This window comes from Coloeus monedula, assembly GCF_965178545.1.
Source record: "Coloeus monedula genome assembly, chromosome: 30".
NCBI classification, from domain to species: Eukaryota; Metazoa; Chordata; class Aves; order Passeriformes; family Corvidae; genus Coloeus; species Coloeus monedula.
The window spans coordinates 1,037,875-1,061,678 of record NC_138810.1 but is presented as its reverse complement, the minus strand read 5'-3'; the positions used below and the strand labels follow the sequence as shown (position 1 = coordinate 1,061,678).

At 62.9% G+C, this 23,804-nt stretch overlaps 4 protein-coding genes across 6 annotated transcripts; 2 read left to right on the top strand and 2 right to left on the bottom strand.

The window, feature by feature from the left end:
- The first annotated feature begins 548 nt into the window (after nt 1–548).
- Nucleotides 549–8,036, top strand: RARG (retinoic acid receptor gamma). Its single transcript, XM_082299172.1, has 8 exons — nt 549–712; nt 3,074–3,219; nt 3,605–3,746; nt 3,964–4,118; nt 4,904–5,080; nt 5,677–5,881; nt 6,097–6,255; nt 6,876–8,036. Exons 1-8 carry the CDS (start codon nt 586–588, stop codon nt 7,049–7,051), a joined length of 1,287 nt encoding a protein of 428 aa, XP_082155298.1. The 5' UTR covers nt 549–585; the 3' UTR covers nt 7,052–8,036.
- Nucleotides 8,037–8,727: 691 nt separating this feature from the next.
- ZNF740 (zinc finger protein 740) lies at nt 8,728–14,281 on the bottom strand. Of its 3 annotated transcripts, none has more exons than XM_082299185.1 (8): nt 14,219–14,281; nt 13,042–13,335; nt 11,613–11,744; nt 10,539–10,625; nt 10,373–10,432; nt 10,115–10,229; nt 9,920–10,038; nt 8,728–9,834 (listed from the first exon to the last, which is right to left on the bottom strand). In XM_082299185.1, the coding sequence occupies exons 2-8, from the start codon at nt 13,048–13,050 to the stop codon at nt 9,742–9,744; spliced, it is 615 nt and encodes a 204-aa protein (XP_082155311.1). In that variant the 5' UTR covers nt 13,051–13,335; nt 14,219–14,281; the 3' UTR covers nt 8,728–9,741. The 3 variants fall into 3 exon arrangements, with proteins under 3 accessions (XP_082155311.1, XP_082155312.1, XP_082155313.1); XM_082299186.1 differs by lacking the exon at nt 14,219–14,281 and adding an exon at nt 13,950–14,021; XM_082299187.1 differs by lacking the exon at nt 10,373–10,432.
- Nucleotides 14,282–14,634: 353 nt separating this feature from the next.
- CSAD (cysteine sulfinic acid decarboxylase) lies at nt 14,635–21,848 on the top strand. Its single transcript, XM_082299167.1, has 16 exons — nt 14,635–14,767; nt 15,148–15,395; nt 15,677–15,920; nt 16,765–16,891; nt 17,526–17,616; nt 17,989–18,095; nt 18,205–18,320; nt 18,751–18,830; nt 18,907–18,961; nt 19,922–20,038; nt 20,112–20,176; nt 20,286–20,367; nt 20,455–20,654; nt 20,723–20,774; nt 21,395–21,484; nt 21,606–21,848. Exons 3-16 carry the CDS (start codon nt 15,777–15,779, stop codon nt 21,777–21,779), a joined length of 1,500 nt encoding a protein of 499 aa, XP_082155293.1. The 5' UTR covers nt 14,635–14,767; nt 15,148–15,395; nt 15,677–15,776; the 3' UTR covers nt 21,780–21,848.
- A 491-nt stretch (nt 21,849–22,339) lies between these two features.
- LOC309583377 (death domain-containing protein CRADD-like) lies at nt 22,340–23,504 on the bottom strand (the record flags this gene model as incomplete). Its single annotated transcript, XM_082299037.1, has 2 exons — nt 23,470–23,504; nt 22,340–23,011 (listed from the first exon to the last, which is right to left on the bottom strand). Exon 2 carries the CDS (start codon nt 22,973–22,975, stop codon nt 22,340–22,342), a length of 636 nt encoding a protein of 211 aa, XP_082155163.1. The 5' UTR covers nt 22,976–23,011; nt 23,470–23,504.
- Nucleotides 23,505–23,804: the final 300 nt, after the last annotated feature.

Here is a 23,804-nt window from a genome sequence, read left to right as displayed (position 1 = left end):
GGTGGTGACATGAGGACTGTGAGGGAATGGAAGTGCCTGGGGTGGAATTCGGAGGGACTGGGAAGGGGGTGACACGGGGACTGGGGGGACTGGGAGGGGCCGGGGGCGGAGCCTGGGTGCCCCCTCCCTTCTGGGCTGCGGAGGGGACACAGTCTGATACCGTGTGGCACATGTGACACAGGTAAATGCGACACCGTGTCCGCGCCCCCGCCCCGCCCACGGCTCCAATCCCCGCCCCACTCAGCCCCGCCCCCTAAGCCCCGCCCCTTGCTCAGGCCACGCCCCATTCCAATTAAGCTCCGCCATTCCGGCCCCGCCCCCGCCCCGCCGCTGTCCCGGCCGGCACCGAGGCCACGCCTCATTCCTGTCCAGCCCGTCCCCTCAAGGCCACGCCCCCCCCGCCCCGCCCACCCCGCCCCACCCCTTCAGCGATCCCGCCCCTCCAGGCCCCGCCCGTTCGGCCTCCTCCCGCCCAAGCCCCGCCCCCAGCCGGGCCCCGCCCCCGCAGGCCCCGCCCCCTCAGCCGCACCCTCCGGGGCCGCTCGGGGCCGATCGCGGCGGGGCCGAGCGGGGCCCGGGCCCGGCATGTTCGGCTGCGTGGAGGCGGCGGCGGCGGCGGCTCCGCGGCGGCTGCACGACGTGACGAACCGCGGGGGCTGCGCGCTGCGCAGGGTCCCGGTGCCCGCCGGCTGCGGGGGCCCCGCCCGTAGAGGTACCGGGGGGGCCCGGGAGCGAGGGGGGCTGAGGGGGGTGGGGAGCGCCAGAACGCGAGTGGGTGTGGGCATGAGGGGGGCGGGGAAGCGTGTCCAGGTGTGGAGTGAGTGTGCAAATGGGTGCGAGAGCGGCTGCGAATGTGCTCTGGGTGCGTGGGAGTGTTCGTGTCGCGAGTGGGTGCGAGGGGTGCGGGGAAGCCCCTGTGGGTGTGCGAGTGAGCGTGAGCGTGCGGTGGTTGTGGCACGCGAGGGTGACCGCGCGTGGGTGTGGGGAGCGTGGGGGGGCGAGACCGTGGGGAGGGGTCTCTGGGAGTGCCCCCGAGTGTGCAAATGAGTGTGAGAGGGAGTGGCGGGGTGCGGTGAGCGGAGGGGGCCGGTGCGGGCGTGGGGGCGGTTTCGTGTCCGCGAGTGGGTGCGTGGGTGTGCCGGGGGCTGGGGTGGGGAGCGTGTCCGAGTGGGTAAACGCGCGTGAAAGGGGGTGAGGGTGACCCGGGGGGGCCGGGGTGGCCTCGCGGGGGTGACGGGGGGGGTGGGGGGAGTGACTCGCGTGGGCCAACCTGGGCGTGTGCGGGAATGACGCGGGGGGTGGGCGGGGGGCGTGTGCGCGGTGGGTGCCGAGTGTGTAAGGGGGGGACATCCCCAAATTCTCCCCAGGTGCGACCCGGCCTGAGAGGACTCGGTTTTGGGGGGGTGCAGGGTCCCAGAGCGGTTTTGCAGGGGGGCGCAGGGACGTGGGGACCGCACTGGGGGAATCCCTTTGGCGGGGGTCGCGGGACCTGGAGCCTTTTTGGGGGAGGTCGCTGCCTCCAGGAGCCCTTTGGGGGGGGCACAGGGACATGGACCACACAGGACCCCTCTTGGGGGGGTCGGGGCCCCTGGACCCTGTTTTGGAGGGGCTCAGGGGCCCCGAACCTTGTTTTTTTGGAGGGGTCGCAGACCCCTTTGTGGGGGTAGGAAGAGGCACCCGGTTTTGGGGGGCGCACGGAGGGGTGTCCTGGGGGTCCCACAGGAGCCCTCCGCGTGTAGATCTGGGCACGAACAGGTGGGGACGGGAGGGAATCCCCTCAAATCCCCCTCAATCCCCCCCTTCCCCAGTGCCCGTGCTGCGTTGCCCCCTCCCATGTCCTCCCCCCTCCCAGTTCCCCGGCCCAACTGGTTCCGGTCCGGGCCGCGCCCGCCCCCCCCGCGTCCCCCCCGCGCTGCCAATGTGGCACTTTAACCCCTGCGGGGCCGTCCCAAAACCGCCCGAGCCCCCCTTGGCGCGGAGGCGGCGTGGGGGGGCCCCCCCTTCTCAGCAGCGCGGGGGTGGCGTCCCCCCCCGGGCTTTGGCGGGGGGACCCCCGTGGCCCCCCCAGATTCCCCCCCCGGGCGGGGGAGCTTCCCTGCCCCCCGTGTGAGGCCGGAGGGGGCACCGCGCCTCGGAGCGGGGCATCCCCTGATCAATGGGGGTGCCCACAGTGCCGTGGCCCCCCGGATGTTTTCGGGGTGCTGCTTTTTTGGGGGATGAGTGCTTTAATTTGGGGTACCCCCCGTTCAAAAGTCACACCTATGGAGAGAACACGCATGGTGGGGGCCCCCAAACGTGCCCGCCCCCCGCAATGAACCCCCCAGCCCTCGGCGGGGAGTCCCCAGCATTGATGAGGGGGTCACAGCCAGCCCTCCCCAAACCTGGGGTGCGCGTGGGTGGGTCCCCGTGGAGGGGGGCGGGGTGTGGTCCCCAATTTCGGCCCCGTTTTTAGGGTGGGGGGTCTCCCCCGCGCCCCCGCCTTATTTTGGGGTGCCCGTGGCCCGCGCTGGGCGGGGCCCCCCCGCTCCCCCTCTGCCCCGCGGTTACAGACGCGCCGCTCGAGGCCGGAATTTCCTCAATTTCAGCAATTTTAGTTTTTTTTAGCAAAGCACACAAAACCCACCCCAAAAAAAATCTGAAACCAGCTGCCCCTCCCCCAGCGCCGCCCAGGCTGCGAGCGGGGGGGGGCTCCTCTCTCCCCGCGGGTCACCCCCGGCACTGCGCGGGGGGGATTTGGGGGGCTGGGGACCCTCCTTCTCCAGAATTTTGGGGTTTGGGGGAGCTGGGGACACCCCGACCCCAGGTTTTGGGGTTTGGGGGGGGCCGGGGGGAGGGAGGGGTACACTGATACGTCCCCCCCACGGTGGCACCCCCGGATTCCAGCCACCCACTCCCCAGCCCCCTATTTTGGGGCTTTGCAACTCAGGTTTTAGGGCCATGGAGGTGACAGCGAGACCCCCAAAATCACACCCCACCTGTGCCTCAGTTTCCCCCACCCCCCGACATGGGACGGGGCCCCTTTGGAGTGGGGCTGAGAGGGGCTGCCTAACTCCCCCACCTTTCCCTCCCCCAGCCCTGGAGCCCTCCCCTGGGCGGGTTTTGGGGGACACGGGCCCCCCCTCGCCACCGCCCCCCCCCCGTGTGCACAAGCCTTGTTTCGTGTGCAGCGACCGCAGCTCCGGGTACCACTATGGAGTGAGCTCCTGCGAGGGCTGCAAGGTACGTGGGGGCAGGGGGACGGCGGGGGGAGCGGGGGGCAGTGGGGACCCAGCACTTGGAGGAGGCCCTGGGGGCTCCCAGGGACACTGGGGACCTGCCCCAAGAAAAGGGGACCCCCCAGGCAGTGGAGACCCACTCGAGGAATGAGCGGGGGAGTGGGAACCCAGCACTGGGCTGCTGTAATGGGGGCGCTTGGGGACCCTGTGGGGTGAGTGGGACCCCCCCTGGGGGATGGGGACCCCTCAGGGACAATGGGACCCCCCCAAGCCCTGTGCCCCACCCTGGGATACTGGGGAGCCTTACTGGGATCCCTGGGGATGTGACGCTAGTGCCCCCAGTTTGGGGGTGCCCTGGCCCCCTCCAACCCCCCGATTTCCCCCTGCAGGGGTTTTTCCGGCGGAGCATCCAGAAGAACATGGTGTACACGTGTCACCGCGAGCGGAACTGCCAGATCAACAAGGTCACGCGGAACCGGTGCCAGTTCTGCCGCCTCCAGAAGTGCTTCCAGGTCGGAATGTCCAAGGAAGGTAAGAGGGGGTCCGGGCAGGGGTCCCCCGAAGTTGGGGACCCCCCCAAAGCTTCACTGAGGGGCCCTGGTGGTGTCCCAGGGGCCCTGAGGATGCTCATGGTTGGGATGTTCCTGTCCCATGGGGGGATTTTTGGGGGAGGTGTGGGGAGGAAACCCCACTGGGAGGGATCCGGCCAATGCCCCTGGCCCCCAAATTGCACCCCATCCCCCCCCAGCCGTGCAGAACGACCGGAACAAGAGGAAGAAGGAGGTGAAGGAGGATTTGGGGGGGGATGAGCTGAGCCCCGAGCTGGCCGAGCTGGTGCGGAGGGTCAGCAGAGCCCACCAGGAGACCTTCCCCTCACTGGGCCAGCTGGGCAAGTACACCACGGTGAGCAGGGCTGGGAGTCTGGGGGGACCGAGGGGGAACCCCAACCCTCCCTCCAACCCTTGGACCCAGGGCAGGGTTGCTGCTCCCTCCTGTCCCCCCCCAAACACGAGCACTGGGGGCAGCTGGGGCTGGGGAACGTGTTCAGGGGTAGTGGGGCACCAGCTTTCTGTCCCCAGGGGGTTTTGGGAGTCCCTTTGGTGGGGACCCCAACCCTCAGACCCACAGTTGGGTCCCTGTTCCCTCCTGACCTCTCCAAAACACAAGCGCTGAGCACTGGAGGTCTGGGGGACGAGTTCAGGGGGAGGGGTGCACTGGGACTGAGCACTGGGGGTTGTGGGGAGGGTTTGGGGGATTACTCACGGGAGGGACCCCAACTCTTGAGCCCAGAGCGGGGTCTCTGCACCCCCTGACCCCCAAAAACTCAGGTGCTGAGTAAAGGGAGCAGCTGGACTTGGGACTGGGGTTGAGTTCAGGGCTGGGGGTCACTGAGGAGGGGGTCCCAGCAGGTCCTGACCCCCCATAACTGAGCCTGTGTCCCCCATAAATTGAGTATTGACCACATGGTCAGCTGGACCTGAGGCTGGGGTTTACTGAGATTGGGGTCCCAGTCCACCCCGAGCCCCCACAACGGAGCCCATGCCCCACAGAACTCAAGCACTGACCACCGGGTGCAGCTGGACCTGGGGCTGTGGGACAGGTTCAGGGTGCTGGGGTTGGGGTCCCAGAGGTTCCAGGGGGTCCTGAACAAGCCCCCTAACAGAGCCAGGGCCCCCCCTGCCCCCCAGAACTCGAGCGCTGACCACCGGGTGCAGCTGGACCTGGGGCTGTGGGACAAGTTCAGTGAATTGGCCACCAAGTGCATCATCAAGATCGTGGAGTTTGCGAAGCGGCTGCCGGGGTTCACGGGGCTCAGCATGGCTGACCAGATCACTCTGCTCAAGGCCGCCTGCCTCGACATCCTGGTGAGGGCTGGGCTCCACGGGGCTTGGGGGGGCTCTTCAGGATGTTTGGGGGCTTCTCAGGGAGGTTGGGGGCTCCTTGGAGGGGCTTGGGGTGGCCCACGGTGGTCCTGACCTCACCAGCCCACGGACAGATGTCCTGGAAAGGGGCTGGGAGGTCTCCTGGGAGGGCCTGGATGGGTTTGGGGGTCCCTTGGTGGGAAATTTTGGGGTCCCTTAGGTGCTTTTGGTGACCTTGGGCGATTTTGGGGTGTCCCTGACCCCAACCCCCAGTGCTGTGTCTGTGCTGTGGTAGAGCCAGGGCAGGACACGACAGTGCTCCAGGGTGGGCAGATCCTGGGCGGATTTTGGGGTCCCTGCCCTGCGGCGCTGTGGAACTGCACCTGCTGCCTGCCAGAGCAGGACACAGTGATGGGATGAGCTGACCCTGGGTGGATTTTTAGGGTCCCTGGATGGATTTTTGGGCCCCTCTGTGGATTTTTGGTGTCCCTGTGTGGATTTTGTCGTGCCTGGGTGATTTTAGTGTCCCCGGATGGATTTTTGGTGTCCCTGGATGTATTCTCGTGCCCCTTGGTGATTTTGGAGTCCCTGCCCTGCAGATGCTACGGATCTGCACGCGCTACACGCCGGAGCAGGACACAATGACGTTCTCGGATGGGCTGACGCTGACCCGGACCCAGATGCACAACGCGGGATTTGGGCCCCTCACCGATCTGGTGTTCGCCTTCGCGGGGCAGCTTCTGCCGCTGCAGCTCGATGACACCGAGACCGGGCTGCTCAGTGCCATCTGCCTCATCTGTGGGGGTGGGGACACGGGGGACATGGGGGGGATGTGGGGGGCACGGGGCAGGGGACTGAGTTGTGGCCGCTCAGCTGCGGAGGAGGGGACACGAGGGGACATCGGGGGGGTATGGGGGTCTCTAGGACAGACGATGGGCACGTGGGGCCATGGGGACACAAGGACAGGGGCCATGGGGACGATGTCCCAGTGCCTATCCAGGTGGTCTCTCTCTCCCCAGACCGGATGGAGCTGGAGCAACCCCGGCGCGTGGAGCGGCTGCAGGAGCCGCTGCTCGAGGCTCTCCGGGTCTACGCCCGGCGCCGGCGCCCGCGGCAGCCGCAGCGTTTCCCCCGCATGCTGCTCAAAATCACCGACCTGCGCGGCATCAGCACCAAGGGTGAGCGACCCCCGGGTCCCCCCCCAAACCGGGGCAATCCCGCCAGGACCCCAGAACCCCCCAAACCCCCCTGGGATCCCCCCAAAACCCCCTAGCTGCAGTGATCTTCCCGAATGCTGCTCAGGCACTGCCCTGCAGCATCATCACCAAAGGGAGCAACCCCAAAGCCTCCCGGTGCCCCTCCAGGACCCCAAATCCCACCAGGACACCCCCAAACCCGCCCCCAGCACTGGGGGAGTTGAAGGTCCTGGGGGGGTTTCAAGGGGGTTTGAAGCTCATTCTGGTGGTGTTCAGGGTATCTGGGGAGGTTCAAGGTTTTGAAGGTGTTGAAGCTTTTGGGGGGTTTGGGAAGTTGGTGGCTGTTGAAATTTGGGAGGGTGTTGAAGCTCATTTTTGGGTGGGGTTCAAGGTCTCTGGGGGGGAATTCAATCTCTTGGGGGAGTATCCAAGTTTTGGAGGGACTGTAGCTCATTTTGGGAGTGTTCAAGGTCTTGGGGGGCTCCAATGTTTTGGGCGTTCAAGGTTTTGAGGGGTGTTGAAGGGTGTAATTTTTTGGGAGGGGGTTCTGTCTCTCAGGAGGGGTCTGAGTTCGGGTGGTGTTGACATCTTGGCTCCCCCAGGGGCGGAACGAGCCATCACCCTGCGCACCGAGATCCCGGGGCCGATGCCCCCCCTGATCCGGGAGATGCTGGAGAACCCCGAAATCTTCACCGAGGTGGGGGGGGACGGCCATCCCCCACCCCCAGACCCCCCTGCTGCCCAGGACAGCCCCCCTGGCCCCCCCAAATCCCCATAGCACCCCCCCAGCTTGGGGGGGGGGTCCCCAAAGCCCCTCCCCAATGGGGTGGGGTGTTCAGAGCTGCCTTCCAGGGCCCCCCCTTTTTGTTCTGGGGAGGGGGAGCTCCCCAAAGTGCCCCCCACCCCCCAAATCTGGGGAAGGGGGCAGAGACTGACAGAGCAAAGCTATTGCCTTAAGCTGGGGGGGCTGGGGGCACCCCCCCAAACCTCAGCTTCAAGCCAAAGCCCCCTGAGCCCCCGCTGCCACCCCCCTTTGTACTGGGAGGGACTTGAGGGGGGGGAGTTTGGGGCCCCAGACCCCCCCCCCCAGGTTAATGCCTGACACTCCCGGGGTGCCCCTCCCATGGTTTATTTATTGGACACAGCGTGGATTTGGGGGGGAGACACCCCCATTCTCCCCCAGGACATCCTACCCCCCCAATCTGGGGGAACCCCCTTTCTATTTGGGGGGGGGCTGCTTGTGGGTTTTGCTTTTTGATGCTGTTGGGGTGGGGAGGGACCCCCCAAAATTGCCCTCCCCCGGTACCCCCCCCAAACACTACAGAGACCAAAGACAGGGGACACAAGGTGACCCCCACAACCCCCCCATTTCGGGGTGGGGGCTCAAGCCATAGGGTGACCCCGACATCCTGGGGATCCCCCCCACCCACCTGCCCTCCCAAATCTCTGTTACCCCCAGCCTGGCTGGATGATGGGGTCTGGCCTTACTGCCCCCCCCCAACTGCCCCCCCAGATTTGGGGCTGCAGAGCCCTCGGGGGGAGCCTGTTACACTACACCGAGGGGTGCCCCGCCCGGGGCTGCACTTTCACCCCTATTTATTCCTCTGCGTTTACATCGGGCCCCCCTCAGACTGGGGGCCCCCCCCGCTGCTGACCCCTGCTAACCCCCCCTTTTTGGGGGCCCCCCTGCCATGTTTACAGCCCACCCGCCCCCTCCCAGGCTGGGGGGAGGACACGGGACTTTTCTATTTTTGCAAAATAAAGTGATGGAAATTTTGGGGGGGGTCGTGAATTTGGGAGACTGGGGTGTAGAGGGGACTTGGGGAGGAGAAGGGAACCTTGGGACCTCCCCCCAAGGTGAGGGGGGCACCCCTGGGTGAGGGGGGGGCACCTCAGGACCCCCCAACTTAGGGATCCCTCCAGGGATAAGGAGGGTACTTGGGGAGCCCCCCCAGCAATAAAGGGGGGGCACCTCTGGGCCACTCCCCAGTTTAAAAGCCCCCCCTCACTTTGTTTGGCATAAGTGGGTTCTGGGGTCCCCCCTCACTCCCTCAAAGGACCCAAATTTGGGGTTAAAAAAGCAAAAACCCAAATTTTTATTTAAATAAACCCTAAAGGATGGGGGAGGACACACGGGGGGGAGGAGGAGGGACACTGGGGGGACACAGTGGAAAGGGGAGACACAAAATTTGGGGACCCTTAGAAAAAACTACAGTTTAAAAGTGACCCCCCCCCGCCCCCCCAGGGCTGCACCCCACCGCCCCCCCCCATAGCAAAATAACTGTATTAAACCCTAAATCCCAACAAAATACCCCAAAAATGAATCTGGGGGGGAACGTGAGGAGGCCGGAACCCCCCCCCCCCCCCACACGGTTTGGGGGGCCCTGGAGTGCCCCAACCGCCCCCCCAGAACCCCCCAACCCCCCCCCCCCAGCACCCCCAACCCCTGCCAGAGCCCCCAAACTGCCCCCCTGGGCCCCACAAATTTGGGGGAATGGGCTCAGCAGAGCCAAAGTCCTTCCTGAAGTGTCATTGGAGGAGGTCCCCAAAATTTGGGCCCCTCCCCAAAACTCCTGCAGGCCCAGAAAGGGGGTTCAGGGCACAAAAATGGGGGGGGGAAGGGGATGCAAATTGATCCTTCTTGCCCCTTGGAGCAGTCTGTGATGGGGGACACGGATACCCTCAAAATGGGGGGGGGAGGAAGAGCAGGGCCCCCCTCACAGTTTTTGGGGATGTGTGGCTGCTCCTGCCCCCCCCCCCTTGCCCCAGATCCAGGGGTTTTCCTTTCCCTTGGAACAGGATTTTCCAGGAAACTGGGGGACCCCTTGTCCCACCCCTCCCCCCCCAGGGTGCAGACCTCCCGGCATGGGGGGGCAGAGGCAGCACCCCAAAACCACGCAGAAATAGGAGAAACACCCCAAAATCTGAAGGAGTTCCAGAGGAAATGTAAGTGCTGCTGAGTGTCCTGCAGGATGTGCCGCTCAAGTGGGGGCCCCCATATTCCTTTTTTTTCCCCTATTTTCCAAAAAAACTGGGGGGTGCACCCCCCAAGCTGAAGCACCCTCCAAAAGCTTCAGGTTTTTCTCCTTTTCCCAAAGAAGAGAGGGATTGATGCTGCTGTTCCCAGCGGGACCCTCCTACCTGTGCACAGATATCCCGGATCCGCCGGGATTTCGGGCAGTTTGGGGGTTCCCAGTCTTTCCTAAGAGGGGGGAGGGGTGGATTCAGGGGTATAACGATGGTGGGGGCATCACTTGAAGATTCCAGGAGGATTTTTGGGATCGTTATCCAAGTTTTTAGGCTGGAGGGCAGGAACAATCCAAGTTTTTTCACACTGGCAGCGCTCGGGCTCTTCCCCATCCTTAGAGGGGTGAGAAATCCAGGTGAGGCAGAGCATGGTGATGTGGGGGGTGCGGGAGGAAACACCCCCCTCCCGCACCCCCTGAACTTCCCGGCATTCCCAGATTTTCACAGCAGGAGCTGGGAGTCGGGAGGGGTCTTGGTCTGGCAGCCTTGGCACATGCGCTTGTGTCGGAGCAGCCGGTCCGTGCGGGAGAAGCTCTGTGGGGACAGGGGGTCAGTTCAGGGGCGGGGGCGGCGCTGCGGGTTCCAGGGCTCACATTCCCAAGGGATTCTCTGGGAATACCTGCATGCAGCGCTCGCACTGGTAGGGCTTCTCCCCGCTGTGCACCCGCTTGTGCCGCTCCAGGTGGTACTTCTGGATGAAGCGCATGTCGCACATGTCGCACTCGAAGGGCTTCTCCCCTGCAATTCCGGGTGTGGATGAGCGTGGGGGGTGCTCGTTAACGACTGGGGCCGCTCATTAACGAGGGCTCCTTACCGGTGTGGATGAGGATGTGCCGTTTGAGGTGGTAGCTGCTCCGGAAGGCGCCGAAGCAGTGGTCGCAGATGAAGTTCTTGAGCTGGAAGGAGCCGTTTTGCTCGATCACCACCATCTGAAACGGGGGGGATTTGGGGGTTCAGAGCCGGGGGGACCCCCAGCAGCCCCCCCAAATCCCCCCCCCCGGCCGTCCTGCGCCTGCCGGAGTTTGGGAGATTGTCTTCCTCCTCCTCCTCCTCGTGCGGCGCGGCGGCAAACCTGGGATCCTCGGCGGGAGGAGCTCGGGGGTCCCTCGGCGCCGGGAACCCGCTTGCGGCGCTGCCGGGGGGGCGAGGGGGTGTCAGCGGCCCCCGCGATGGCCCCCGACCCCCCCTCCCAGGCCCCAAAATCGGGGGGGGACCCCCCGCTGAGGGAGGGGACCTGCCTTTTTCATGGATTTCTTGGGGTTGGAGGCCTCAGGAGCATCGTCCTCCTTGCGGGCGCGGGGCTTGTCAGGGTCCTGGCGGAGGGACTGGGGGAGGCAGGAATTGGGGTGGGGTTTGGAAAGGGGGGAGTGGGAACAGAGGATTGGGGGGGGTAGGAATTGAGAGGGCATTTGGGGACGTTGGGGGAGCAGGAATTGGGCAGGGGGGATTGGGGGACCAGGAATTGGTGGGGAGGGGTTTGGGAAGGGGTGATTGGGGGGCAAGAATTGGGATGGGGGGACAGGGGTGCAGGGATTGGGGGGGTTGGGAAGGGAAAAGGAATTGGGGGGGGCATTTGGGGAGATTGGGGGACCAGGAATTGGGAGGGAAAGGGGCAGGAGTTGGGGGGGTTGGGAAGGGGGGATGGGAGAGGGTAAGCAGGGGCAGGAAATTGGGGAGGGAGGGTTAGGGATGAACAGGGAATGGGGAGGTTGGGGGATAATGGAATTGAAGGGGAAACAATGGAATTAGAACAGGAAAATCCGAGGCAGGAAAAGACCAGATAAAGGAGGAAAAATCCAAATGAAGGAGGAAAAGCCCAATAACAGAAAGGAAAGGGCAAGTGAAGGAAGGAAAATCAAGTAAGAGCCAGAAATGGGAAATGAAAGGACGAAAAACTCAAAGGAGGAAAAGGTCAAACGAAAAGTGGGAAAATCAAACTGAAGCAGGAAAACTAGAGGTGAAAAAAGGCAAATTAAAGCAGGAAAAAGCCAAATTAGAAGTGGAAAAGGTCAAATAAAATATAGAAATGGATGAATAAAAGGAAAAAAACTCCAAGTTGAGGAGGAAGAGGCAAATTAAAGGTGGAAAATGCCAAATTTGAGGCAGAACAGCCCAAATTAAAGCAGGAAAAAACCAACTTAAAAGACAGAAAAAGCAAATTAAAGGTGGAAAATTCCAAATTAAAGCAGGAAACCCCCAGATTAAAGGTGGGAAAAGCCAAGCTAAAGGCACAAACCCCCAAATGAAAGGGTGAACCCCCCCAGTTCAAGGTGGGATCCCCCAGTGGAAGGTGCCAGACCCCAGCTCCGTACCAGGAGGTCGGGGCTGGAGCCCCGTTCCCGGCTCCCGTCCTGTTTCCCGCCGGATTTGGGCATCATCTTCTTGCTGGCGACGGTGGGGACGAGGCAGACGCCCGAGAGCCCCTCGCAGGCCAGGAGACTCGCCTGGAACAGGGACCCCCGGCATCAGCCCCCTTCTTCTGGGCCCTGACAGGGGTTTGTGGATTTTCTGGGGAAATTTTGGGATGATCGGGAGGGAAGTTTGGGATAATCCTGGGGAAACTTTGGGATGGTGCCAGAATAACTCTGGGAAGACCCTGAAGTGGAAGGGAGGGGGTTGAAGCCTCTGCTTCCAGCCCTGTGAGGATTTAAGGTCAAATGATGAAATTCAAGGGGATCGTGCAGCAGATTTGGGATGGTCCTGGGGAAAAGGGGGCTGAACCCAGGGCAAAATGGGAACACCCCAAAACTGGGAATGGAGGAGGCTGAGTCCCCTTTTTTGAGGCCTGTCAGGACCTAAGGGTTAATGGGAAATTAGGGGATAATCCCAGGAAAACGGTGGGGAATTATGGGGAAAACCTGGGATAATTACAGAGGAACTCTGGGAAGAGCCCCGAAGAAGGAGGGTTTGGGGGGGCTGAACCCCTTATTTGGGGCCTGACAGGACCTAAAGGCTGATGGGAAATTTGGGGAATCCTGGAGAAAACTGGGATAAGCACAGGGAAAATTTAGGATAAACCTGAAAAAAAGCTTGGGAAAATAGCAGGGAAAACTGGGATAATCCTGGGGTAACTCTGGGAAGGACCCCAGGTGTGTTTGGGGTGTGAACCCCCTCCTTCCAGCCCAGTGGGGATCTAATGGGTAATAGGAAATTTCAAGATAATTCAGGGGAAAATTTGGGTTTATCCCAGGGAAAACTTGGACAATTCCAGGGGAAACTGGGAGAATTCAGGAATAACTCTGGAAAAACCCCCGAAGTGGGGAGGGGAAGGTGGGGGGAGGCAAAGACACCCCAGACTGCCTCCTGAACTGCCTTTATTGGGGCCCTAAAGGCTAACAGGAAAATCTGGGAAATCCTGGGGAAAACTGGGATAATCCTGGGAAAAAATTGGGATAGTACTGTAGAAATTTTGGGATAATCCTGGGAAGAACCCCAAGTGTGGAAGGGGAGCTGGAACCTCCTTTCTTGAGGCCTGACAGGCCCTCAGGGCTAAGGGGAAAATCCAGGATATTTCTGGGGAAAATCAGGATAGTTTTGGGGAAACCAGGGATAATCTTGGGATATCTCCCTGGAGCAGGGAGGGGGGATGGGGAGGCACCCCCCACCCTGGCGCAGGGTGAGGGAAGCTCCAGCTTCAGCTCTCTCCCCTCTATTTTCCCTTTTCCCATTTCTTTGGGGCTGCTGTTCCCCCAAATTCCTGGGCCTGGGGGTATCAGGATGCAGGGGGTGGGGGCTCATTACCTGAGCCATGCTGTGGGAGCCTTTGGCCTTACTTCTCGCCCAGGTAAAGCTCGTTTGGGGTAAGAAAAGGTGGGATCAGTAAATTTTTATGGATTTTTGGGCGGGCTCCAGTACCCGCCACGGCGCCGCCATTCCTTCTCCTCCTCCTCCTCCTCCTCCTCTTCCTCCTCCCGGGGGGGCCACTGGGGCAGGAAGGGGGGGGACACAGGGCCGGGCCCCCCCCCAAAGCCGGGACCCCCCGAGCTGGGCGGGCGCTGGAGCTGCAGGGACGGAGCTGAACCCGGGGGGCTCCGCCTGGGGGGAAACAGCGGGAAAGGGGGGTCAAAGGAGGGGGCAAAAGGGGGGAAAAGGGGGGTGAAAGGGGGGGCAAGGGGGGGGCGAAAGGGGGGAAAAGGAGGGGAAAAGGGGGGGCAAAGGAGGGGCGAAAGGGGGGGCACGGGGGGGCAAACGGGGGGAAAAGAAGGGGAAAAGGGGGGGCAAAGGAGGGGCACAGGGAGGGCAAAGGGGGGAAATGGGGGGCAAAGGGGGGGAAAGGGGGGGAAAGGGGGGTCACAGGGAAGGACCTCGGGGTGGGGGGGGTCCCAGGACAGGATGACACCGGGGGGAGCTCCCGGGACAGGGGCTGGGGGGGTGCCGGGGTGGGCGACCCTGGGGGGAGTCCCAGGGCAGGGGGAGGCGGCGGGGGGGCTCTGGGGATCCCGGGGGGGGCTCTGGGGATCCCGGGGGGGGCTCTGGGATCCCGGGGGGGGCTCTGGGATCCCGGGGGTCCGTAACCTGCGGGGGGGGGGCGGCTCTGGGGGGCCACCACGGGGAGGGGTCTCGGGGAGGCGGTCACACCCGGGGTGACCGGGGAAGGGGAGGGCACGGGGCGAGCGGGTCACAGCGGGGGGACGCCAGGGAGGAGTTACCGGGGGGGTCCCAGCGGCGCTGTCCCGGGGAGGGGTCACAACCGGGGGAAGGCCCGGGGAGGGTCACGCCGGGAGGGGCCACACCGGGGATCGGGGCCGCCCCTCTCGTTAGGAACCTCCCCCCAATCCCTCCCCATCTCCCTCCCACCCCCAGCCCGTTCCTCTCCCCCCATCCCCGGTGGGAACGGCGCCCGGGTACCGGGCAGGGCCTCGGTGGCCCCGAGGGTGCCGGAGGGTCCCGCGGGGGGTCGGGGGGGGTCGGTCCGTACCTGCCGCGGCCCCTCCGCGCTCCGACCGCCCGAGCCCGGCCCCGCCGCCCCCCCGCCGCCGCCACCCGGAACCGGAAGCCCCCGCCCCCGCCGCCGCTTCCGGGGGCGCCGCGCGCTGGGCGCAAGGAACGGCGCCTCGCGCACGCGCAGAGGGGGAGGTGAGGCCGCGCCGCCATCGGGGCTGAGGGCGTTGCCACGGCAACGGCGCGGCCTGGAGCCCCCCGAGAGCCTCCGGCGTCCCTGATCCGTGCCCACGAGAGCCACCCACCCCCTCGATCCCCCCGGCTCACCGAGACCGGCACCGACTGCGGCCCGACCCCCCCCGGCCCCCCCGGGAGCGGGACCGACGCCCTCCCACCCCACAGTCCTCCCCCGACGCCCCTCCCGCTGCCCCCACTCACGACCCTGCCCCCACTCACGACCCCCCCACTACAACCCGCCTTTGGGCCCCCCCGTCGCTCTGGCCCCTCCCTTCGCGGTCCCCCCCGTGACCCCTTTTGGGGGATAGTGCCCCCCCTTCCTCTGCCCCCCTTTATTGCCCCACCCCAGGTACTCGCCCCCTCCGTGGCGTCCGGGAATCGAGGGGGATCCTGGAAATGGGGCACTGGGACTGGGGGGGGATCCTGGAAATGGGGCACTGGGACTGGGGGGGGACACTGGAAATGAAGCGCACTGGGACTGGTGTGGGGACGCTGGGGACAGGGGGGACACCAAACACTGGTGGGGGGACACACGGAACGATGGGGGGACACGAGGGATGGATGGGGGGGTACATTAGTGATGGGGGGACCACACTGGGGGCAGGGGGGACAATGGAAATAGGTTTGGGAACACACTGGGAATGGGTTGGGGGGACATATGGGGGTCACCACTCTTCCCTTTTCTCACGGATCTGGGGACACAGTCCTGACCCTGCCCCCTTTGCCCAGAACCCTCCGGGGCCCCTTCCTGAGTCCGGGACTTTGCTCCTTGCCCCTTGGTGACGTGACCAGAGGAAAATTCCATCCTGGGAAGGGGAGAGAGAGGAGCCGGGAGAGCCTGACCCCGGGAGAGCCTGATCTGGGAGAGCCTGATCCCAGGAAGAGCTTGTCTGGCATCATCTGGTCCCAGGACCACCTCATCCCAGAAGAACCTGGTCCTGGGAGTACCTGATCCCGGAAAATTCCAGCTGGCAGAGGTGAGAGAATCTGGGAGCACCTGAGCCCAGAGAGCCTGATCCCCAGAGAAGCTCATCCTGGGAACACCTGATTTTGCCATCATCTTGTCCCAGAAGCCCCAGAAGAACGTGATTCTGGAATCACCTTATCCCAGGAGAATTTCATCCTGGGAGCACCTTATCCCAGGAAATCCTTATCCCACGAAATCCTTATCCCACAGTCACCTCGTTCTGGGAGCACCTTACCCCAGGAGAACCTTGCCCCGGGATCACTTCATCCCAGGATTATCTCCTTCTTCCAGGAGAATCTCATCCTGGGATCCCCCATCCCATCACCCTCTGCCAGTCCCAGGCCTAGGGTCCTTCCCAGCGCATTTCAGGGTCTCCCTGTATTCTCCTGCCATGGCTGAGCCCTCTGGGATTGGGGACAGCATCCCATTGGACGACCCCGGCCTGGACAACACAGCTGGGGAGGAATTCCTGCAGGAGGTGTTCCAGATCCTGCTGGAGGAGGGTGTGCGGAAGAGCACGGACGTGACACAGAAGGTTGGGACACCAGAGCACCGGGGAGGGTGGGGGTTCCCAATCCCACCCCACCCCACTTCCATTTCCAGTCCCAATCCCATTCTCAGTCCCAGTCCCATTCCTGTCCCCACATGTGTGTGACTGGAAGGAGCCCCCTCGGAGGGGGTGGGGTCCCCAGTCCCTCCCTGTTGCCTGTCCCAGTCCCAATCCCATTCTCGTTCCTAGTCATTCCCAGGTGTGTAACTGGAAGCAGACATGGAAATGGGTGGGGGTCACAATGCTGCTCCTTTCCCAGTCCCAGTCCCAGTCCCAGTCCCAGTCCTAGTCCCAATCCTGTTCCCAATACAAGTCCCACTTCCAGTCCTGTTCCAATAGTCAGTCCCATTCCCAGTTCCAGTGCTATTCCCAGTCCCATTCCCAGTGCCATTCCCAGTCCCATTCCCAGTTCCAGTGCTATTCCCAGTCCCATTCCCAGTGCCATTCCCAGTCCCATTCCCAGTTCCAGTGCTATTCCCAGTCCCATTCCCAGTCTTATACTTGGAACAGGATTGGGAGTGGGACTGTGATTGGGAGTGAGAATAAATCCCAGCTGCAGTCCCATTTTCATTTCCAGTCTCATTCCCAGTCTTGTTTCCATTTCCAGTCCCATTTTCAATCCCACTTCCAGCCCCATTCTCATTCCCATTTCCCATTCTGTTGGCAGTCCCAGTTCCATTCCCATTCTGGTTCCCAGTTCTAGTCCCAGTCCAATTCCCAATCTTGTTTCCATTCCCAGTCCCATTCTCAACCCCATTCCCAGCCCATTCCCACTGCGGTTTCCAGTCCCGTTCCCAGTCCCTCCCAGTCATTCCCAGAGCATTCCCAGGTGTGTGACTGGAAGGAGCCGCTGGAGCTGCGGGAGCTGCTGGATCTGGAGCTGCGGAGCGACGGAGAGGGGCGGGAGCGGCTCCTGCAGCGCTGCCGGGACGTGCTGCGCCTCAGCGTCCGCACCGGTGCGCTCCCCGTGCTCACCAGCGCCCGCCCTACACGGGAGGGAGTACAGCCCCGGGGCAGGCCCAGCGCCTCCCAGTTTAGCCCTGCACAAGCTCCCAGTTTGGCACGGCACCTCCCACTTCAGCCCCCGTGGTTCCCAGTGTGGCCCCTGGTGCCTCCCAGTGTCAAACACTGTGGCCCCTGCCACGTCCCCCTCCATGTCCCCCCCGAGATTCCTTTGTCTCCCTTGACCCCCCCTGTGTCCCCCCATTTCCTCCCCACATCCGCTCCCTGACTCCCCCTGTCCCCCCAACTCCCCCATGTCCCCCCATGTCCCTTCTGTTCCCTCCCTACCCACCCCCGATCCTCTCATGTCCCCCCATGCCCTCCCTGGCCCCCCAATATTCCCATTTCCTCCCATCCCCCCATTCTGCCCTCCATGTCCGCCCCCCATCTCCCCAAATCTCCTTATGACCCCCCCCCCCCCATGTTCCCTCTGAACCCCCCAGGTCCTTCCCTTCCCATGTCCTACCTCCCATGTGCCATCCCCAAGCCTCTCATGTTCCCCCCATTTTCCCCTATTCCCTCCCATATCCCCTTGAGTCCCCCCATGTCCTCCTCTGACCACCCCACGTCCCTCCCGTGTCCTCCCAGGTCACCCCCGCTTCTTCAACCAGCTTTTCTCGGGGCTGGACCACCACGCCCTGGCAGGGCGGTTCCTCACCGAGACCCTCAACACAAGCCCGTGAGCCCCCAGCACCCCCAAATGGGGGCAGGGGGGTGGGGGGACCCCCCAAAAACCTGCTGTGGCTCCTCCTCCCCCTCAGATCCACCTGCGAGGAGCCTCTGGTGCTGATGGAGTGGGAGGTGCTGGGGCGAGGATTTTGGGCTGCTGAGGTTTGGTGGGAGGGTTTTGGGGGCGTTGAGGAGCCCAAAGGAGAGAGGACCCTCCAAAAACCTGCCCTGACTCCCCCAGTCCAGCCCCCAGTGCTGGTGCTGATGGAGGACGGGGTGCTGGGTGCGAGGGTTTGGGGTTGCTGAGGCTCCAGGGGAAGGTTTTGGGGTTCTGAGGTTTCAAGGGGAGGGGGACCCTCCGGCTCCCACTGGGCCCTTCCAGATACACGTACGAGGTGGCCCCCGTGCTGGTGCTGATGGAGGAGCAGGTCCTGGCCAAGCTTCGGGAGCTCGTGGGATGGAGCAGCGGTGATGGGATCTTCGCTCCCGGTATCCCGGCCCCTTCCTGGGGGTTATCCCTGTCCACCCCGTCCCCCTGGCAGCCTGGCCATGGTGCCCTGGGGGTGACACAGAGGTCCCTGTCCCCCGCTTTGGGCAGGGGGCTCTATGTCCAACATGCTGGCCATGAACGTGGCGCGATTCCAGCGCTTCCCGGAGAGCCGGAGCAGAGGGAACTGGGACCTGCCTCGCCTGGCCCTGTTTGCATCCCAGGAGGTGGGAGCGGGGGGGCTTGAGGTCACCCCAAAACCTGATCCTCAGGGTCATCCCAGTTTGGTTCCATGAGGTCGTTCCAAACCTTATCCCTGGAGTGACTCCAAATTCAGGTGCCTGGTGTCACACCAAACCTGATCCCTGGGGTCACCCCAAATCTGATCCCTGGGATCCCCACAAAACCTGATCCACGGGGTCACCTAAGGTAATCCCAAAACCTGATCCTGGTGTCACTCCAAAGCTGATCCTGGAGGTTGCCCTAAACCTGATCCATGGGGTCACCCCAAAACTTGGTTACTGAGGTCACCCCAAAACCTGGCCAATGGGATCACCCCAAATCTGGTCCCTGGGATCACCCCAAGTCTGATCCCTGAGGTTACCCAAAATCTGTTTCCTGGGGTCCCCCCAATCCTGGTCCTGTTTTCCTGCCCAGAGCCATTATTCCATCCAAAAAGGAGCTGCTTTCCTGGGAATTGGCATGGACAACGTTCACCTGGTGCGGACAGACGAGAGGTGGGTGCTGGGGGGTCCCGGGGGGCCCCAGGTCAGGGGGTCGCTCTGTGTCCCCATCCCTGTCCCTTCCTCTCAGGGGGAAGATGATCCCGGAAGAGCTGGAGAAGGAGATCCAGAGGGTGAAAGCTGAGGTGGGGGGAGGCTGCACTCCCCGTGTCCCCAGAGCTCCCCAAACTCCCCAATGCCTCCCCAGTAGCCCCAGTGGCCTTCCCAGTGTTTCCAAAGCTCCCCCAAAGTCCATGTGTCCCCCTCTGAGTCCCCAAAGCCTCCCCAGTGTTCCCAAAGCCCTTCCCATGTTCCCAAAACCCCCATGTCCCCCCATGTCCCCAGTGTCTCCCCAAATGTCCCAATCCCCCCAGTGTCCCCCCCAAAAACCCCAACCTCCTCCAGTGCCCCCCCAATGTCCCTTCAATGTCCCTCCAATGCACCCAATGTCCCCTGTCTTCCCCAGGCCTCCTGTCCCCCCTCAAAGTCCCCTGTCTACCCCAAAGTCCTCTGAACCCTGTTTCCCGCACCCCCAATGTCCCCCTGTATCCTCCACCCCCCCCAGCCTACCTCCTGAGCCTCCTCAAAGTCCCCTCAAATGCCCCCCAGGGCTCGGAACGCCTTCTTCGTCTGTGCCACCATCCTGGCCACGTTTGACCCCCTGTGCCCCCCTGTCCCCTATCTCCCAAATCCCCCCCAAGCCTTCCTAGATCCCCCTAAAACCTCCAGATATCCTCCAAATCCCCCAAAAAGCTTGCCCAAATGCTCCCTCAGGACTTGGAGCCCCTTCTTTGTCTGTGCCACCATTCTGGGCACTTTTGACCCTCTGTGTCCCCGTGTCCTGTATCCCCCAAATCCCCCTCAAGCCTTCCCAGGTCCCCCCCAAGCCCCCTCAGGCCCTCTGCAAATCCCACTCAAACCCCCACAGATTCCCCCCCAATCCCTCCCAAAGCTCCCCCAAATGCCCCGCCCAGGGCACGGAGCCCTTTCTTTGTCTGTGCCCCCATCCTGGCCACCTTCAACTCCCTGTGGGCCCCCTGCCCTCTACCCCCTTCCATGCCCCCTGCACCCCCAACACCTTCCAGACCCCTCCCTAATGCCCCCAGGGCTCAGAGCCCCTCTTCGTGTGTGCCACAAGTGGCACCACCGTCCTGGGTGCCTTCGACCCGCTGGATGCCATCGCTGACGTCTGTGCCCGCCATGGGCTGTGGCTGCATGTGGACGTGAGTTTGGGGGGTCCCCGGTTTGGGGGGGCCCGGGGGTCCCCCGCGGGCGCTGATCCCCCTTTCCCCGCAGGCAGCCTGGGGGGGCAGCGCCCTCCTCTCCCCCCAGCTCCGTCACCTCCTTGCTGGAATCCACAGGTGTGTCCCTCCCCCTGCCCCCAGCAGACTCCCACCCCTCCCCCTCCACGTTTTTGGGGTTCCCCTTTTCCCCACAGGGCCCCCCAAATCCCGCTGTTCCCCCTGCCAGAGCCGACTCGGTGACCTGGAACCCCCACAAGCTGTTGATGGTGGGGTTGCAGTGCTCGGCGTTCCTGCTCCGTGACAGCTCCGTAGGTGCCCCCCATCCTGAATTCCTGCCCCTGGGATGCCTCCCCGGGCCCCCTCATTAATTTTGGGGTGCTCCCCGCTCCTCCCAGGGGCTTCTGCAGCGCTGCCACGGCGTGGGGGCCTCGTACCTGTTCCAGCGGGACAAGTTCTACGACGTGTCCCTGGACACAGGGGACAAGAGCCCCCAGTGCGGCCGCCGCGCCGACGGCCTCAAGCTCTGGATCCTCTGGAAAGCCGTGGGGTCCCGGGGGCTGGGACGGCGTGTGGAGCGGGCGTTCGCTGCCACTCGGTGAGCCCCGGGATCAGGGGGACCCCCCACCCTCCCAAACTGGGCTTCACACCTTTGTTTCCCCCCAGGTATCTGCTGGAGCAGGTGAAGAGGAGGGAGGGATTCCAGCTGGTGATGGAGGTAGGGATGATGCTGGAATGTGGGATGGGGGAATATGGACACTTAAAAATCCTGGAGGCTGGAATGGCACAGGTTTAAATCATTCTGGAGGTTTAACTTCTGGGGGATTAATCCCAAAGATTTGAATCCCCGAATTTAAATTCCAGAGTTTTCAATCCCAGAGGCTGAAATCTCAGAGGTTTAAATCGTCCCAGAAGTTTAAATCTTGGAGGTTTAAAACCTTGAGGACTAATCCCAGAGGTTTAAATCCCAGAGATTGAAATCCTGGAGAGTGGAATTCCAGAGGTTTAAATCATCCCAGGGGTTGAAATCCCAGAGGTTTAAATCATTCTCCAGACGTTTGAATCCCTGAGCATTATTCCCAGAAGTTGAAACCCTGGAGATTTAAATCCTGGAATTTAATTCCCAGATATTTAAATAATCCTGGAGTTTCAAATCATCCTGGAAGTTTTTATTTTGGAGGTTGAAATCCCGGAGGATTAAATCCTGCAGGTTCCAATCCCAGACAATTAAATACACAAGACCGAATTCCTGGTGGTCTGAACCCCTGTCAGATTCTGGGAATTGGGTGAATGGCCATGATCTCCTTCTTCCTGGCCATGATCTTCCTCTTCCCGCAGCCGGAATTCCTCAACCTCTGCTTCTGGTTCATCCCGCCCAGCCTGCGGGGCCAGGAGAGCTCCCCGGAATTCTGGGACAAACTGGGAAAGGTGAGCCCAGAATTCCAAATTCTCACCCCCTCCACCCTCCCCCCCACAAAGAGCCCCCAAATCCCAAAAAAATCACCCGAAAATAAAAACAAAATCCTCCCAAAATGGTGTTTCCCCCCAGGTGGCTCCAGCCATTAAGGAAAAGATGATCCGGAGGGGCTCCATGATGGTGGGATACCAACCCCAAGGATCCCGGGTCAACTTCTTCCGGCAGATTGTCACCAATCCTGCTGTCACCCGCCAGGACCTGGACTTCTTCCTGGATGAGATCCAGGAACTGGGATGGGATCTGTGAGCACTCCCAAAAACCCCTGTGAAAGACCCCAAAACCTGCACCTGAGGAAGAGGAGCAGAGTCTTGATTTCCTCCCCACATCCCAAAATTCCACACTTAGGGAATAAAACAGCATTTAATGGCCCTGATCTGATAATAACTTGGTATAATCCCACCCCCCAAAATGGGGTTTAGGGGTGTAGGGGGTCCCTCAATTCCCCTGGGACCTCCGGAGGAGGTTGTGGATTCTGGGATCAGGATGTAATGGCCTTGTGACTCTCCTGACATTCCCATCACTTCTCGAAGCTCCAGAGGTCGGAATTTGGATGGAAGGGGATTTGTGAGCACCCGAAAAACTCTAGGGAGGGTACCCCAAAACCTGCCCCTCCCCATCCCTGAGGAAGTGGAGCAGAGCCTAGGCTTCCTTCTGGAATCTTTGAATCAGCAATAAAGATGGGAATTCTCAGCACTTGATCCCAAAATTCCACACTCATGGAATGAAAACAGCATTTAATAGTCCCAATTTCATATTAATTTGATATCGCACCCCCCTTTCCCCCTGAAATGGGGTTTGGGGGTCCCTCAATCCCCCTGGAGTCTCTGGAGGAAGTCGAGGATTCCAGGGTCGAGCCGGGCGGGCTCGAGGCAGGATCGGAGCTTGGACGCTGTGGCCTCGTGTCGCTCCCGCCGCCACCACTCCCGCAGCATCTCGAAATTCCACAGGATGGGATTGCCAGGATTTTCCTCCTGGATCTGCTCCAGCCGGCTCCGCTCCAGCCCTAGATGCAGGATTCCCACTTCCTGCCACTCTTTTCCCAATCTTTGGGCGACTTGCATCAAATCCCTCTGCGTCAAGCGCCGGGGATTCACAGGTGGAGCTGGAATCCCGCCAGGACATCCCGAAATGGGGTCCCCCCTCACCTCGGGGGTGTCCCCGTTGCGTTCCCAGGGAGTTTCTTCTGGGATTTGCTCTTCCAGGGGCAGCTGGAAGCGCTGGATGAGGTCGAGGCGGCCGAGCTGCCGCAGGATCCCGGCGGTCACGCGCAGGGAATTCCCCGGGAAGCGCTGGAGGAGGATCCGGCACAACTCGGGGCGCGATGCCGGGAGCAGAAGCCCGGCAGGAACTCGCCCTTCCAGCAGGAACTTCAGGCTCTGGAATTGCTCCTCCGGGAGCGCCTGGTGCACCTCCAGCAGTGTCGCCCGCTCGTCTCTCGCCATCGGGACAGAAAATCCCGCAGGGAAAAGGGGACAATCCTGGGACACAAAGGTTGGGAGGGGTTCACCACGCACCCCAAAAACTGGGGGGAAAAGGGAGCCACTCCTCGGCCCGAAAAAAATCGGGGTGGGGGTGAAAAGAGGTCACCCTGTGCTCCACAAATTGGGGGTAGAGGGGGCATCGGCCATCCCAGTGCCCCCAGCCTGCCCCGGGGCTGAGCCCTCCCAGTGTCCCCCTGGAGCACCCCACCCTGCCCTGGGCCTGAGACACCCGAGTGCCGCCCCAGTGTCCCCCCATCCTTCCCTGGGCCTGGGACCCCCAATGTCACCCCAGTGCCTTCTCCGTCCTGGCTCCGCCCGATGTCCCCGCCGTGCGGCCAGTGCCCTTTGTTCCGGGTCCCCGCCATCTCGCCGTGCCCGCGGTGCCCCCCCCTAGCCCGGATCCCCCCCGCTGTCCCCCCAAAGCCCCGTTTGCCCCCGCCCCGCTCCGCTCTCACCGCGCTGCGCTCCCACCGCGGCGGTTCCGCGTCGGGCGGCGGGCGCGGGCTCCGGGCGGGGGCGTGGCCTCCGCTCCCGCCAAGCGGGCACCATGGCAACGGGGGCGGGGCTCGGTGTGAGCGGACCGGGGGGGGGGCTCGGTGTGAGCGGACCGGGCAGAGCTCGGTGTGAGCGGACCGGGGGGGGCTCGGTGTGAGCGGACGGGGGGGGCTCGGTGTGAGCGGACCGGGGGGGGCTCGGTGTGAGCGGACCGGGCAGGGCTCGGTGTGAGGGGACGGGGGGGGCTCGGTGTGAGCGGACCGGGGGGGGCTCGGTGTGAACGGACCGGGCAGAA